This window comes from Python bivittatus, unplaced genomic scaffold (genome assembly GCF_059951505.1).
Source record: "Python bivittatus isolate LINGU-HERP-01145 unplaced genomic scaffold, Pbiv_v1 ctg000200_np1212, whole genome shotgun sequence".
Lineage (NCBI taxonomy): Eukaryota > Metazoa > Chordata > Lepidosauria > Squamata > Pythonidae > Python > Python bivittatus.
The window spans coordinates 12,150,625-12,165,846 of record NW_028277040.1 but is presented as its reverse complement, the minus strand read 5'-3'; the positions used below and the strand labels follow the sequence as shown (position 1 = coordinate 12,165,846).

Sequence of the window (15,222 nt, the reverse complement as noted above, 5' to 3'; positions counted from 1 at the left end):
ATTTTAGCCTAGTTCTTCTGACTCCAAACAAAATATCTGGTTGATAAGGAAAGACATCTGTCTAATCCTATGCCTTCAAGAAAGGTTTTTAAAGCAAAAATCGGCAGGTGAAACTTAATATTATCCTCTGTAGATTGTTGCGGATCAAAAGAGTAACACATAAAAAAACTATTCTTTCACTGAACAACTGTATATACAGAGTATGTATACATACATACATATACATATAATCTTTAACTTAGAATATATGTCAACCATGATTTAATCCCTGTTTGTAACTAGTAGATCTTAGAGCTTTAGTAAAGTGAAGGTGGGGAACTGTCAGCCTTTCAGGGTAGGTCAGGTCAAGGAACTGACACTGCAGAGCCTCCAGGAATGCAACTTTGTTGTTCTAGAGTGTAATAACAGAATCTTGAAAGCCTACCCAAATTTCTTTCTGTCACATCTTATATTAAGCAAAATCATGGTGGAGTTATTTTGAGTTTGTTTCTCATGCTTCTTTCAACTTCTGGACTGTGTAATCTCTTGTCCAAGTCTCTCCTTAATAGCCCTTTCATACTTTCCCCAAGCTCAGCTCTAAATTCCTTTACAGGACAGGAACCTGTGACTGGTTGGAGTCTAACACAGCAAACATGGCTATAGCAATAAGGCTATAGGTTCCCTATCCTAAGCCTAAAGAATAAGATAGATCCTGGAAGCCTTGAGACATCCCTCCAATGCCTTAGAGTGAGACATCTTCCTGGAGAACCACAGCGGAATGAGTTTTGACAGATCATCTCTGAGAAGTTCTACTTTGATTCTCAAATTAAAGATATAAACCATCCAGTTGCTTTAATGTACATCAGGATGAACAATCCACTGACTGTATGTGGATCCTAGCCCCCCATTTGGGCCACCTCATTTTACGGTGCCCAAATTTAGTGGGAAAATGGCTGATTCCCAGTGGCACAGGGGTGAGGTTAAAGGAAGATATGAGAGCCATTTGTTTCCCATTACCACCTTTAATAATCCAGAAAAGGATTAAAAAAAAAAAAACAAGCCGCCAACAACATTGCCACTTCCTTTGAGGTCCTCACACTTCTGCCAATGCCATCTGCAGCCCTGCAGCCAACTGGAGGGGTTATTCAGGAAAACAGGCCCAATCCAATATACGTTGGAGTGGAGGTTATCACTAACTCTTAATGCATAAATTTCTTCAGTTTTGAAGCATTGTAATGGTTCTGGATATCCTGCAGCTACAATTAGATTGAATGATTATTTCTGATTGATTATTTATTTCAATTTATATGGCCATCCATCTCACCAATGTGATTCTGGGCATCAGGAACTTGGCTAGGCCTTTACATGACCATTTCTCCCTGCCTAACTCAATTGTTTCATTTAACCTAGAGAGTTTCTTCTTCCAGTATGTAGTTCCAGGTTTAACTATTTAGATGACAACAAAAACCAGCTCTACCTGCTGACAATGAAAGCAATGACCACACAATCTAAAGGCCCTAATTTAAGGGGAGCTCTTTGTGTCCCTATTCCACAGCTCCTCCTACAATAAATATGTCAACAAAGCAACATCTCAGAGAATGATGGCATGGCTTGGATTTTTGTGTTCTGAAACTGCTGGCCACAGTGCAAACTGTAAAGCTCTGAGTTAAGTTCCATGGATAGTTAGGATGAATCTGTGGGAATTCACATCCAAGTCAACTTCTATGCCAGTTTAGCCTATAGATCTTTGGAATATTTAATGATTCTATCAAGTACAAGCCTTGAAGGCAAACTTTGGAGCCCTCAAAGACACCTAAATGCCTTCAGCTGTACTTTTAAACTCAACTGTTAGAAAATAAACCACTTCAGAACCAGTGGGGCTTACTTCTAGTAACAGTGCATGGGACAGTTCTGTAAAACACTGTATCCCAAAGAAGGCCAGTTCCAAAACTAAGGAGACCCAGGTACATGCCATCCTCCATCAGTGAGAATGGTGATGATGTAATTCAACCATAAATTCTGCTGGAAGACACTGAACCTCTGCATCAAAGTCTGCTACCATTCTTCTTTTCCAAACAAATAAACAAAAAAATTGTTCCCCCCCCAAAGAAACCTAAAAAAGGTATGCTGTTGAAACATCTGTACAAAAAATAGTCCTTAATTTAAAGGCAGAAATTACAACAGGGAACTTTACATTTAAAAATGTCTATGTCAGAGAATTGTACATGCCAAAGAACCCTCTGAATTTGGTAAAATGACTCACAGAAAACGCCCATGTAATATGAAAGATTGCAAACACATTTTTTTCTACATTTTTAAAATAAGCCCAGAGAAAAATCAGCAGTCCTACTAATTGCAGATAGTATAATTGACAGGATTATTAGCACTCTGCCTATCCCTTTCTGTAGTAGAAACAGCAGCACAGTGTGATCATGCCTTGTGGCCTTTTAACTTTCCCATTTTACCCATGAACCTGGCTACAATGTGAGAAAATAGAGTGGCATTATAGGAAATTAAATAATTAGACCTAGCTACTAGATGCTACTCGTAACGGTGAGTGGGCTTTTGATTTTAAAAATGCAAGCCAAGGCAAACAGCAGTAGTCTGATTTAACCTGTGTGACCATTCTTGAAAATATGCCTTACATTGCTAGCACAGGTGATACCATGATCCAAAGTGGACCCAAGGTCTTAAAAGCACTACATAATAAGATTACTAAGACAATTAATAATTTTCTTGGTCTTCTTGTTTAAACAAATTGACCCAATTTAAACTTCAGGACAAATATGTGGGCCAAAGTATAATTATATTTCAGACTGTACCACTTTGAACTCAATGGGGACACAAATGCTAATATTAGGAGGAAATCTGCATAGAAAAAAGTTTCTATTAGGGAAAATTGCATTCAAATTGTACATATTGGGGGAAAAGTGTATATTTTTGCAATAGATATCTTGCTATATGTATACTGTATATGTCTGTTCAAATAAAGAACCTAAATGAGTTGATTCTGATTCTGATAATATATAAATTCAATAAATAACAAATACATAAATTCACATACTCAAAAGAAAAATCAGGCTGATGAGGAAACTGAACTGAATACCCTTGAAGACTGAATCCAGGTATAGTTGACACAGATCCAAAAGAGGCTGATTGCCCATTTGCAGATATGTCTATCTCGTTTCCTCAAACAGGCACATCTAACCTGCCATTTGTTCAGGCTAAGGCATTTTGAAAGTTTGATTTCCTTGGATGGAAGCAAAACAATGAAAACAAGATGGAAGGAAGGGTGCTGCCATGGCTTTTTCACCTTATAATGCACAGATCTTAGGAAGAACTGGTTGGCACAGCCTTTCTGGACTCTTACTTAATGGTTACCCCCAATCAGGAGGAGACTGAGTTGTCATTTTGAAGGACAGATTCCTAATAAGCAAGCTTGGCAAAAGTAAAGACAGACTTCAGCCAAACATTATCCAGAACTCAGATCCCAGCAGGACCATTTCCTTCCTACTTGCCAGCATTAACTTGATTGCCGTTCAATCTTGGGGCATAGCCTAGCAGCCAAGTACTTAAAAATGGACTGCAGATACTCTCATAGATGTATGTGAGAATATAAAGGCATGCATACATATCCATATACCTATGTAGATAACTCTTCACAGGGTTTAAACAATCTCCAGCATCACCCCAAGAAAGGGAGGTTCTGGGTGACAGAATAAGCAGGCTGAAGACTGAGATGCAGTTGAAGAAGGGGCAAAGCCTACCTCTCAACCCCCCCCCAAAAAAAAACAGTGTTACCAGGTAAAGAGCATATTTATTCCTTATCCAAATATGTGGATCCTTTTACTTTCTCTATTCTCTCCCCAATAGTAGATTGAGATCAGCACTCCAGGGTAGGGTGCCTTCATTTGGTTCCTGGATGTCCTGCCTTCTACCATTTGCAACATTCTCATGTACATGCACTAACAAGATTTGCAACATGCTCATCATGTTTTGCTTCCTAGTAGCATGGGCTGAGAAAAATTCAAGTGGCAACAGGACTCCTTATGGCTCAGCTCTGAGCGTTGTTCTTGTGTTGTGTTGAATCCAGGAACTAGACGACCAACCCTTAAACTGGTCCCAGGAGCTGTGTCTGGTCTTCAGCAATGGGCAAGCAGACACGTTCTTCCCCAGAAAGCATGACCTGGTTTACTACAGCGAGTAAAAGCACAGGAACAAGCTTCTTCTGGGCTAATTGGCAACCCTACCTTGAGCATGTTTTTTACCTCAGTGGGAAGTCATGACAGCCAGTGCCTCTCTGGATTAAAAGAGAAGGTTTCCAAGGCAGATGGTGTAGAGCTTTTAGGAGAGTTTGAATTTCCAGGGATTCTGGGGTTAGAAAATAATTCCATGTTCAGTTATTGCGGATATCCTGTGTTAAGTGGATTCTGCATAACTGCACCAAAGTAGTGTTGTACGGAGTGAATTTATAATCATTTATGGTTTATTACTTAGCGGGATTTGTTCTTTCGAGTTAGTAGAATTTTGGATGAGTTGTTCAGCGTGAGAACGGAGGACTCAATAGACTCCATATATTTACAGCAGCCCTTTTTGTTCTTTGGGAAACAGCTTCTATTGCCTCTCCTATTATGAAAGCCCCCGTTCAGTCCACTGTGTTCCCTAAATTTAAACCAACTGTGAAGCCCAACTGGAGCCAGACAAGAGGAAGTCAGTGTGCTCTGAGCTTGCTTTGATTTTGCTGCCGGTGGTGCTGAATTTGCTGCCACTCCCCACCAGGCAGTGATACAAGGACAAAGCATTAAATCAATGCCTTGGAAGAAGCAACGTCCAAGGAACTCAAGGAGGAGGTTCGTTTGAGACCTACAGAGAGTACTTTTGTTCACCCCCCTCCTCTTCTGGCAAGAATTTGGGACCGGAAATATGACACTTGAATATAGCGTTATTTATAGGCTTAGTGATACATAAATATAAGTGCAATGTGCACAGCATGACTTTAGCGAGGATTATGTAATCCTAATACCTAATTTAAAGATTGATTAGGCACTGGCTATGAAATGTCATGCATGCTTAGAGAATCCTTATTCAATTACTGTAAAGGCTTATCACATACGGCTGCTACTATACTGTTAGACGGTAAACTAGTGATTTTTGCGACTGTGATTATTTTCATGGAACCAGAGAGGAAGTACAAGGACACCCTCCCACTCCACCCCCCAGTTTACTAGGATGCCTTTACTTTTAAAATGTGCTTCTGATACAGATTTGATACACACTGAAATATGCAAAGGAAGCAGTTTGAAAATACTATACAGGGTTTGCATTCTTTTTTTCACTTGTAAAAATATATTTTATTCAACATTTTAGAGAAAAATATATTCATAGGGAAAGAAAAAAAACAAAAGAAAGGGATAAAAGAGTAGGATGTAGATAAGTAAACAAGGGATTTGCAAATGTCGTAAAGGTTATACTTTTCCAGTATATCATTAATTGACTGAAAATAACTAAACATCTTACGTAGTTTGAAAACTGCTATTAAGCTCTAAGAAAACCATAAACATGAACTATGGTCAGCACAGTATAAATCATAAAATGCAATTGTGAACCAGAATATTTTTTTCATACTAAAAGTCCATTCTAATTTACAAGTCCTATAAAATTAAAAAATAGATTTATATAGAGAAAACAAAATGTTGGATGTGGCATAAATTCATGTATTGAACTGTAGTCTAGGAATGGTTTTCAGTTTGAATGAAATTCTGTGTGGGCTTTACTTTTGAGATATGAAGTTACAGTGTTTGCAGAAGCAAATAAAATATTAATTTATCTGTGGAGAAATAGTCATAGTATAATTTATTCTTCTTGATGTTCCATTAGAATCTGAATTTAAAACATTCCTTTGAGGGAAACTGTACCGATTTCAGTCTGGCATTTAGTGTAGAAAGTGACTGTAATAAGCCATTTTAAGCAGAGTTGTGTGAAAGAAATGCAGCTCGCTAGAATCAGTGGGACTTATTTCCAAGTAATGTTTGCTTCTAAGTGCCAGTTTAACGCAGCAGCAGCCTCTACATTCACTTAACTAAGAATAGCTTTGCCTTCACTCTTCCAGAGAGAGACCTTCATGTTTATTAATACATATGAAGTTTTGTCTCAGACAATGTGGACTCCACCCTTAAAATCAGTGGAACTCGGTTCAAGTAATATTTATACTTTCTTGGATGTGGGACTGAGATGTAGCCAACCAAGCACACTTCTCTCTTGGAGGAATGGAACAAGCTTCTTTCCAATGTTTGATGATACCTGTACTCTCTTAGGGTGATTTGAGTTCATATTGATATGGACCTTACTCATCACTTCAGCAATGGCCTGCTGAATTCATCTGATTAGGAGAATGGAGAATAAGCAGAAAAACTCATTTGATAAAGGCTACAACAACTCAAGCTTACACCCCCCCCCCCAAGCATCCAACTCTAATGAAGCATTTGGAAGAACAGCATCTACATTTTCCCAGAGACTTTATCTTCTTGACACCAGTTGGCTGTCCTGCCAGCTCTTTAGACTTGCAGCCAGCCTTTCTCCCTGACTTCTCTCCATGCAGAGAAATAAATTGCCAAGTGATGGCTTATAAAGGGAGATTCCTGATTTGTATTCTCATTAGTGAATTACCAAATGAGAGATCAATCTTCTTACCTTGAACTGACAGACGCAAGTCACGGTATCACCAATCCTTAAGCACTCCCCATCAAATTTGCAAGTATTGGTGTCACAGAGAAAGAGATCATTTTCTCTGTCATCATAACCTCAAACAGAAGAGAAAAATGCAGTCAGCTTCAGTCTGGCAAAGGGACAGGAGCAGGACAACTGCTTTTTGAGGTACCTAGCACAACAACCCTTGTGGAAGAAGCAATATGCAGTCCTAATGTTGCTTTCTAATGTTGTTTCCTCACACCCACTTTGTCCAGCCTCCCTTCTCCAAAGGAGTTTGCCTTCCCTGCATTCTCACCTTGCCACCACCTCCTCCTCACCTTTTTCTATGCAAGGAGATTCCAATTTCTCAAAAAGCAAACATTTGCTTGTAAAGCAACACATTTTCTGTCCCTCCTAACCAGCTCTTCTGCTCCAAGGTCTAAAATGGGAATTTCTTCAGCCAGTGACACAACAAAGCCCCTCTAGTAATAAAGATAAACCAGCTGTGTGGTTTTTGTGATAGGCTGCCTGATTCCAATGAAGATTGATCACCTCCAGGTTAATAGGAGGGAGGGGGCAAGTTTTTCAAAGAGCTGCTGAAAGCGCCTTTCCTCCAGTTCTGATAGGCAGGCTAACAGATCTGGCCAGAGATTCAGCTCACAAATGCCCACTCAGATGTCAGACCTCAGCTAGTTGCCATCCTATTCTGAGGGTGTGTAGCAAGGGATTAAGCAAAACAGCCATTTTCAGGCTCCAAATCCAGCATTCCTATGATCCTTGTGTTCTTAGCTTGTAGATCTTGGCTGTGTTTTAAAAATGAAAACATCACCTCTAGGGAAAAGTAACATTGCTCTGAATGACTTGGATAGTGGAGGCACATCCTCCACCAAACTATGCCATTCCTGTAACATATGTGAAGTAGTTTTGGGAACACTTTTAACATCATGGAGCAACAGTACCAGGCTGAATCCTACAGCTGCTGCAAAGGTGACTGAAATACTAAGCCTTGGGTTTGTTTGACTTAATAAAATGAAAACAATAAACCCAAGGAAATTGCAGTGCCAACCAAGTTATACATTCAGCAGTATTGTCCCCACCTTCAGTACAGAGAGAGAGAAAAGATTTGCTTCAGGTTCAGAGTTTCACACTTCTGTGAGGGAAGGAGAAGCTGCATCTTTCTAGGCAGCCTGCAATTTTTCTCGTTGCATGTACAGATGCACAGCTGTAAATGGGTTCTTACGTAAGAAATACAGAGATTTTCGTTGGAAGGGAAAGTACTTCCAGAAACATTTGGAAGCCAAGATTGTGTGGGAAGCCCTGCACAGCTGGTAAACACATTCCAGACAGAAGAACAATTAACCTTTTGAGGACGAGCCTGATCATCGGAAAAGACAAGTGACAGGGAGAGGCAATAACTCTCTGATGCTGCCTCTTCCTTATTCAATTAGATCATTTCAGCTGGAGGGTGCCTGGCAAGCCGCTTTGAGCAGGACTGAAACTGACCTGAAAAATCAGGCAAAGGGAGAAGGAAGCCTGCTTAACAGCAGCCTTCAGAAACAGGAGGCAAAGGCAGAGCTTTGAAGCTGATGTTTAATACGTCGCTTTTCTCTTTGGGGATAAACTCTTTCCTCCAGCTTAACTCGTTTCCAGAAAGCATTTGATATTTAAAAGTTGAGAGAGAAAGAGAAAGGGTGTGTGAATGAAAGAACTCGAGGTCCCCCCAAAGGTCTAAAAAACCCGGACTACTATGTCCAAAGCGACAAGGCAGGTGGAAATGAGCTTTCTGGACTTGCCGGTCCCTGGTAAGGAGCCCAGATCTTCCTGCACTTTCTGCAAAAGACCACCCCTTCAAGGGCTGCCTTCTCTGGCTTGCTTGCTTGTTCTAACTTTGAATAACGGTGAGCGTCCTAAGAATCATTCTACAAGATCCACCCTTCGCCGGCACGTCAGCTGGCGTTCAGACAGCAGAAGCCTAGCGAGCTCACTATCGAAAGTCGGTCTCGAACAGAGGCAATTCAAGGCGGGATGGAGCAGCCAAAGCTCGCTGGAACTACTTTGTCTCCCGGGCTCCCCAGGCATTTCCAGACAGCCCCGCGGCGGGCAGCTTTTCAGAAGCACGTCAACCCCACCCCTCCAACCTCTCTCGCCCGTCCGAAAAACATGTCTCGGCTTGGAAAGGGAGGCACTCCATTTCTGCCCCACGATCCCGCCCGAGCTTACCAGAGCAATTCCAGCCGGTCGGCGTTTGGCAGTCACTTAAGGAGGTAGGGAAAGCTGCAAGTTTGTCTGGCCGGGCGATGACGAGCAGCATCACCGGCAGGAGCAACCAGCAAAAGCAATCGCAAAGTGTCCAGCTGCTGCACTGGCGAGCTGCGGAAGATTCCCACAACACCATGACTTCTGAAGTCAACTCTACAGCGGTAGTGAGAGGGAAGCTCCCCAAAGCAGGTCGGTCTCGGGCAGGCGGGCAGCAAGAGGAGTCGGGGGCGACTTAGCATCCCGGGGGCCCCAGCCAACAGCAAGCTAGGAAGAAGCAGCACCCAAGTACTGGCATGGTGAAGAGGAGGAGGAGGAGGAGGAGGATCCTGAGAGTTTCGGCAGAGATATCCAGGGGCCTGGCCCAGCCCGGGGAGTGGCAGGAGCAAGGGCGGCCAAGAAGGAGGAGGAGAGCCAGGAGGCTGGAGCAGCCGCTGCCATAAGGGGTCGGGCTGGGCTGGGCTGGAGAAAAGAGCGTCAAGGCGCTTCGCAGCCAAGCCGCCGCCGCTGCCTCCTCTCCTGCTCTGCCGCCCGCATCCCTCTGGCGTTGGGAAAGCAGCAGGTCCTCTCAGCCCGCCGGGGTCACGTGGCGCAGGCAACGCCGGTCCTGATTGGACGAGCGGGATGCAGGTCCCTTGGAAGGAAGGAGGGAGGGAGGGTGGCGGCGGCGGCGGCGGCAGCAGCTGGAGCGAGAGATGCTGATGCTAATGTTGGCTGGGCTGGGTCCACGCTCTGTGAGGCGCACCGGGGAAGCTCGGAGGCGGCAACACCCGGCCCCGCCCTGTGAGCTGATGGGGCTCACCCGGCAAGTGGCGGATGATAGAGAGAAGCCGCCTCCTCCCCAGATGGCTGAATTGACTCGCAGCAGAGACAGGGGGGCCGGGGGCGTCGGACTGGGCGACGTCTTCTTCACCAAGAAACCCCCTCGCTCCTTTCGTCCCCTGGCCGAGAAGAGCTGCCCGCTGGATCTACAGCGCGATGCTTCGGCGGCGCCCTCTCTAAACGCTCGCATCCTTCCAGGGCGAGGGCGCTTTGGCGGCGCAGCGTCCGCACCGCCGCCGGCGCCTGCTTTCCCAAGCCCTCCCGTAGACTGAGCATGCAGGCACGCGCTCATTGAGCGAGGTCCCAGCCAGGCGCACCACAGGCGTGTGAAAGTTGGATGCGGTCACCACGCATGTGCAAGCGCTGGAGGTCCGTGCGCGCGCGCGCGTATTTGTCTGAATGAGTGAAATGTTGTGCATGTGCGCGAAAAGGTAGCGGCGACTGTATTTACAACGGCGCAGGTAACAGTCTGTAAATGGGCCCGTAGGCGCGGAGGGAGGGGTGGGGAAAGTCGTGGAAGAGCAAAGGCCCTACACCGTGTCCCAGGCGCGTGGCTGCGCGTTCCTCGCTTACTGTCTGTCCGCGGCTGAAGGGGCAGTCTTCGACACAGTCCTCTCTTCGTGGGCGTATTTCTCTCGCAAGTGGCCGGGCTGATAACTGGGCTGCAGCGTGCTTCGCGGCCGGAAGTGCCCAGCTGAAGCGCTTACCCCTCGGTCTGAGGTTTGAAAGTTCGTTGTGGCAATCGAAGGAGCGGCGTTTACTTGTGAAGGTTGTGGAAAGCGGGAGGGAAGCAATAAGGTGGAGGAGGCGGATCAGAAACCAGAGGGAGCAACGGCCAGCGATTCAAATAGAGGGTGCTCTCCGCCGCTGGGGGCGTGGAGCGCTGCTGCAGGCGCGGTCCCCGTCGATTCACCCGAAGCGCTGCCGCATCGTCCTCCCTGAGTCAGCTCCAGGACTCGGAGCCACGCCCAGGGCAAGTCTCCCTCAAGTCGGCGATTCCCCGAGGAGAGGACGGAGCTTAGCCCGCGCCACTTGGCTGCGGGATTCCCCGGCCCCTCGCGCCCCTCTGAGCCGTACCGCACATGGAGCTGCGCAGGCCCAACGGTCGGTGTTTTGACTGTCAGTGCGTACGTTGCTGTAGGAATGTACGTATTTCTTTTGAAAAATCCGGGGGGAGGGGGAGGGGTCGCTTTGTGTTGACGGCGTTTTGCTCTTGTCAAAAGCAGGGGAGAAAACCAAAGAGAGAAAAGGAGGTGCCAGCAGGGGTGTCTTCCCCCTGGAATGGGTATTCGTTTCCCTGTTTGCTTCTCGCTCACTTTCCCTGGAACCGGGGTTGATGCGGGAGAGGAGCGAAATGTGTTAATCTCCCCCCCCTCCTCCCGTGATTAATTTGTTTCTGCCTTAATCTCGGCGCGTTTGGCAGACAGCCGCGATTGCTCCCAACCGGTAAACATTCTGCAAACCCCCGCCCGCGCTGCTGCTCCGCTACCCACGGAGTCGCGCTTTCCTTTACCCTCCCGTTGCGCCCTCCCTCTTTCACACGCCCGCACCGTGGCAGCGAGCGGGGAAAATCTCGGCTCTTCAATCTGCGCTATGCAGCGGCTCTTGCTCCTTGACTGCATTAGCGCGAGCGGGCGCGCGCGCTGACAAGAACCAACCCGGACAACAGCGCGGAGATCAATTAGTCCAGACGGCATGCAAGAATCGTTCGGCAGACGGAGCAGCATCATGTCTTCGAAGAAGAGGAATACCCATTAGAGAGACAGAGGAGGGGAGGAACAGTCGTCATCCAAGAAAGCGAGAAACAAACGAGTTAAATATCTGAGTATCCCCCCGCCCTCACGTCCCCCGCGCCTTTAGATTCGGCAGCGGTGGCGGCAGCCGCTTGAACCGAAGTAATGGCATCAATTTGTTCATTGCGTGAACGGTGATTTAACAGCTTGGAACTTGCAGGCGAGCCAGAGTTCCTTCTTTCCAACCAGCCAGGTTGGCAGTTAATCAGGCTTGTAGGAGAGATAAACCACGCATTCAAGGAAATGAAAGCAAAAGCCATTAGCAAGTGTTTAGGCAGCAATTGCGGTGATCAAGTAAAAAGCTGAACCTCGCGGGAGTTCAACGCTCGGGTAATATTGCGGGGCGGGAAGAGGGGCGAGGCATGAAAGAGACAGAGATTAGCCTGCGCTTGTGTACGCTTTGGCGGCTTTAAAAGCCATTCCAGTAAATTCGCAGTCCCCACACGCGGACTTGCTTAAAATCATCTGCTGCGAAGTTTCTTTTTTTAATGCGTGCATTTGCATCCATTCAGATCGTTCCTTTCTTTGCTTCTCCTGTGTTGGACAGTGGAAGAATTGATACCTCCTTTAACGTTTGGGCCTTACTTGCTCTTGGCCTTGCTTTTCGCGGCTTCCTATATAGGCAGGCTGCGTTAACCCACCAAGGGAGCACACCTACACACAAAGCTCCACCATGTGGCAAGAGCGCATCAGTCACTGGATACTGAGTCCTGGAAATAGCAGTTGAATAAAAGAAATGGCTTGTCCCTGAATTCTTGACAGTCGGAGGCTGTCAGCAAGTGGAGAGAAAGTAGAGGGTGGGGGGAATCACTTAGTGATGCTTTGAGCTGCAGCCTCTGTCAAAACATTCATCTCCAGCAGCACGGATTTATTACTCCTACCCATCTATGCTCACGTGGGTGGAAACATGAAGGGCTCAAGAGTTGGTGGAGAAGTGAAGTCAGGCCCCCAAGGACTTGGGCTGATCCTTAAAGATTAAGGAGTGTTAGTGCCACTGCATTAAAACATTAACCCCATTAAAGCAGACTGCTGATGTGCAAGTTCTGATTTGGAGATGAGGCAAACGCACCAGCTTTGCTGAGAGGTAGTAATATTGCTAAGCAGAGCTAAACACAACTCCCTAACCAGACCAAAGTAGTACTATAACAATGAGTGGTTACATATGGGAGTAATCATAATCTTCAGAGAACCCTATCAGGTAGGGCTTCATCATGCAAGAGATAACAGGGAAATCTAAGACAAGATGATTTGCATAATGGCATATATAGGTGGCAGAATTCAGCCAATTTTGGCTGATCTTAGAAAAGCTTGCTGGTTGGTTAGTACAGACCGGTTAATACTTCGATGAGAGACCATTAAGAAATCCCACTGGGTTTAAGCTAGACTGGGGAATTTTAAAAAATCCTAGAAGAAAGCAACAGCAAAATGCTTATGTACTGTTGTGAAAGAAAAATCATCATGTGGTGGGCTTGCCTTGGGGGAGACTTGAATGGTGTGGAAGAGTCAAAATCTGAATTCTGGCTTACTCGTTGACCCCAAAGTTCTATGTCAAGACAAGCAGCCTGGTGCCCTTAGGAGCTCCCATCTGGCCCAGGCAGCATGGCCAATATTAGTCTTGCTGCTTTGGTGTTTTAGCATGGTGCCCCAAACTATGACCTGGCCTTTGGTGTGAGCTGCGACTTCTAAGGAGAAAATACATTGAAACCACCCAAATGCTTCTGGTCCTCTTTGGTAGGCTGATAGGATAAGTCTACTTTCTTTTTAACTCTTACCACCCTGTGTAAGGTCATGGTGCTACTGCTGCTCTGTTGCATCTTTTGAATAGCCCCAAACCCATTTGGGGTCTTTGGTAGCAAGGGGGTGGCCAACTGGCAGCTGGAGCTGCATCCACAGCTACAACTTCTCTTCACCAGGTGGGCAGAAGGCCACATCTGATTTGGCAGATGCTCCTCTTCCCCGTGGGAAATAAAAGGAGCCTCCAGGGCTGCTGCATCTTAACCCAGGCTTTTGTGTTGCCTTCTGATTTTGTGCTGGGAGTGATAATTGCTAGGCTTCAGGCAACACGTGCTGAAAGTCGGAACTCCACTGAAATCCCCCGCATTTAAATAAATTTCAGTTTTCATTGTTCTGAGTAGAGCAAGTCACTGTGCAGGTTTCCTGGCTTGACTGCCTGTGGGTTTCCTCCATAGACAGCATCCTGATATTTCATTGGCAGGATGCTTTTCCACTGTTTTTCCAAATGAACCATCAACAAAAGCTAATATTTCAAAACCAAGTTCGCTTTTGACAGTTTGTTTTAACATTCTTTTTGTCATTGCTTGATCTAGGGTTTGGGGAGTGAACAGTCTGAATATGGATAAATAAAAAGTACTGGTTAAAAAGAACCAAAGGACTGCAGCCATGAGAATCATTACGGACAATATGGCCATATGTAACAACACCCATGTCCCCTATGTTTTAAATATTTGACTTGGAAGTAAGGTAATTTGAGGTTTTTTCCACTCCCACCCCCCTTCAGTTTTCAGGTTGACCTGTCTGTGGGATGGAATAACGATTACCTGAAAAACAATTAAATGATATATATACCCCCTTTATTTAATTTTAATTTTGCTTTTATTGATGCTGTTGGTTCTTCCTGTGCTCTTTCAGGAATTATGGAGTGAATATCACAAACAGCAGTAATGAGAGAAAATTAGGACGATTGAGAGTAACATGCAAAAGTCCTTGGTTTAATTCTTGACATTTTGGCTGAACAAGTTCTTGTAGAAAGTCCTCTGGCTGGAACCTTTTAGAACTCTTTCCTAAACCAAACCATGCTGAAGTTAACTCAGTATAAGGCAATGTTTATCTAAAGCAGCCTCCCTCAGCCTAGTGGCCTCCAGATATGTTAGGGCTTCAGTTTCCAGAATTTCTAATCTTCACAGAAGGAAAATGTGAATGAAGACCTATAACACTTGGAGGCACCAGATTAGGGAATACTGATCTAAAGCTCTTTACCAGTTGTAATTAGTCTTTGCTAATCAGATTGATTGTCAGTGACTTGTTAGGCACCCATCAAATTAACCCATTGTTAGAGTTCTTCCTAGTGCTCATTTATTAACATTCATCTATTACATTTCTGTAGACCATTTGGCAGGTTCTCATTTATCCTGCTAGATCAGTGATGGCAAACCTATGCCATATGTGTCAAAGGTGACACACCACAATGCTTTGGGTGACACACCAGCATTCACCAATGCCTGACAACTATTCTGCCTGTTTGAGTTACCAAAGAAACTGAGTTTGTTTTATTCGTATTTCATTTTTGTAATTATTTCACATTTCTTTATATAATATACAGCACCACACTTTATTGGACTGTATTTTTTAAAAATAAATGAATATGTAAAGAATTGTTTCTCTTTTGTTTGGGGGGGGGGGACTCTCCAGCAGAGTCAAGTTAGGCATTTTCCGAATTTTTAACATGCTGAATCCAAAAGGTTCACCATTACTCTGCTAGATGTTCAGAGAAATTAGTCATAATATCCATAACATTAACCATAACCATAAGATCACATTTGGCTCCTGAACATCCTTTCTGTTCCCTAAGAGCTCTCCTGAGATAACTAATTGCTCCATGAACAATTACGATGCAATTTCTCATCAATTTTTGCTGGAAAACAAAAGGAAATCTGGTAACTCGAGT

The 15,222-nt window shown here is 44.9% G+C and overlaps 1 protein-coding gene across 2 annotated transcripts in view; it reads right to left on the bottom strand.

Annotated features, from left to right (window-relative positions):
• Positions 1–9,567, bottom strand: part of TMEFF2 (transmembrane protein with EGF like and two follistatin like domains 2) — a 229,116-nt gene extending 219,549 nt beyond the window's left edge. The window contains exons 1-2 of one of the 2 annotated variants that reach the window (XM_088135698.1): positions 8,887–9,567; positions 6,670–6,779 (exon numbers count right to left, since the gene is read on the bottom strand). In XM_088135698.1, the coding sequence (XP_087991824.1) occupies positions 6,670–6,779; positions 8,887–9,061 (285 nt within the window). In that variant the 5' untranslated portion in view covers positions 9,062–9,567. The remainder of the gene's footprint in view (positions 1–6,669; positions 6,780–8,886) is intronic. The other variant, XM_088135697.1, reaches the window with a different exon arrangement.
• Between the last annotated feature and the right edge of the window lie 5,655 nt (positions 9,568–15,222).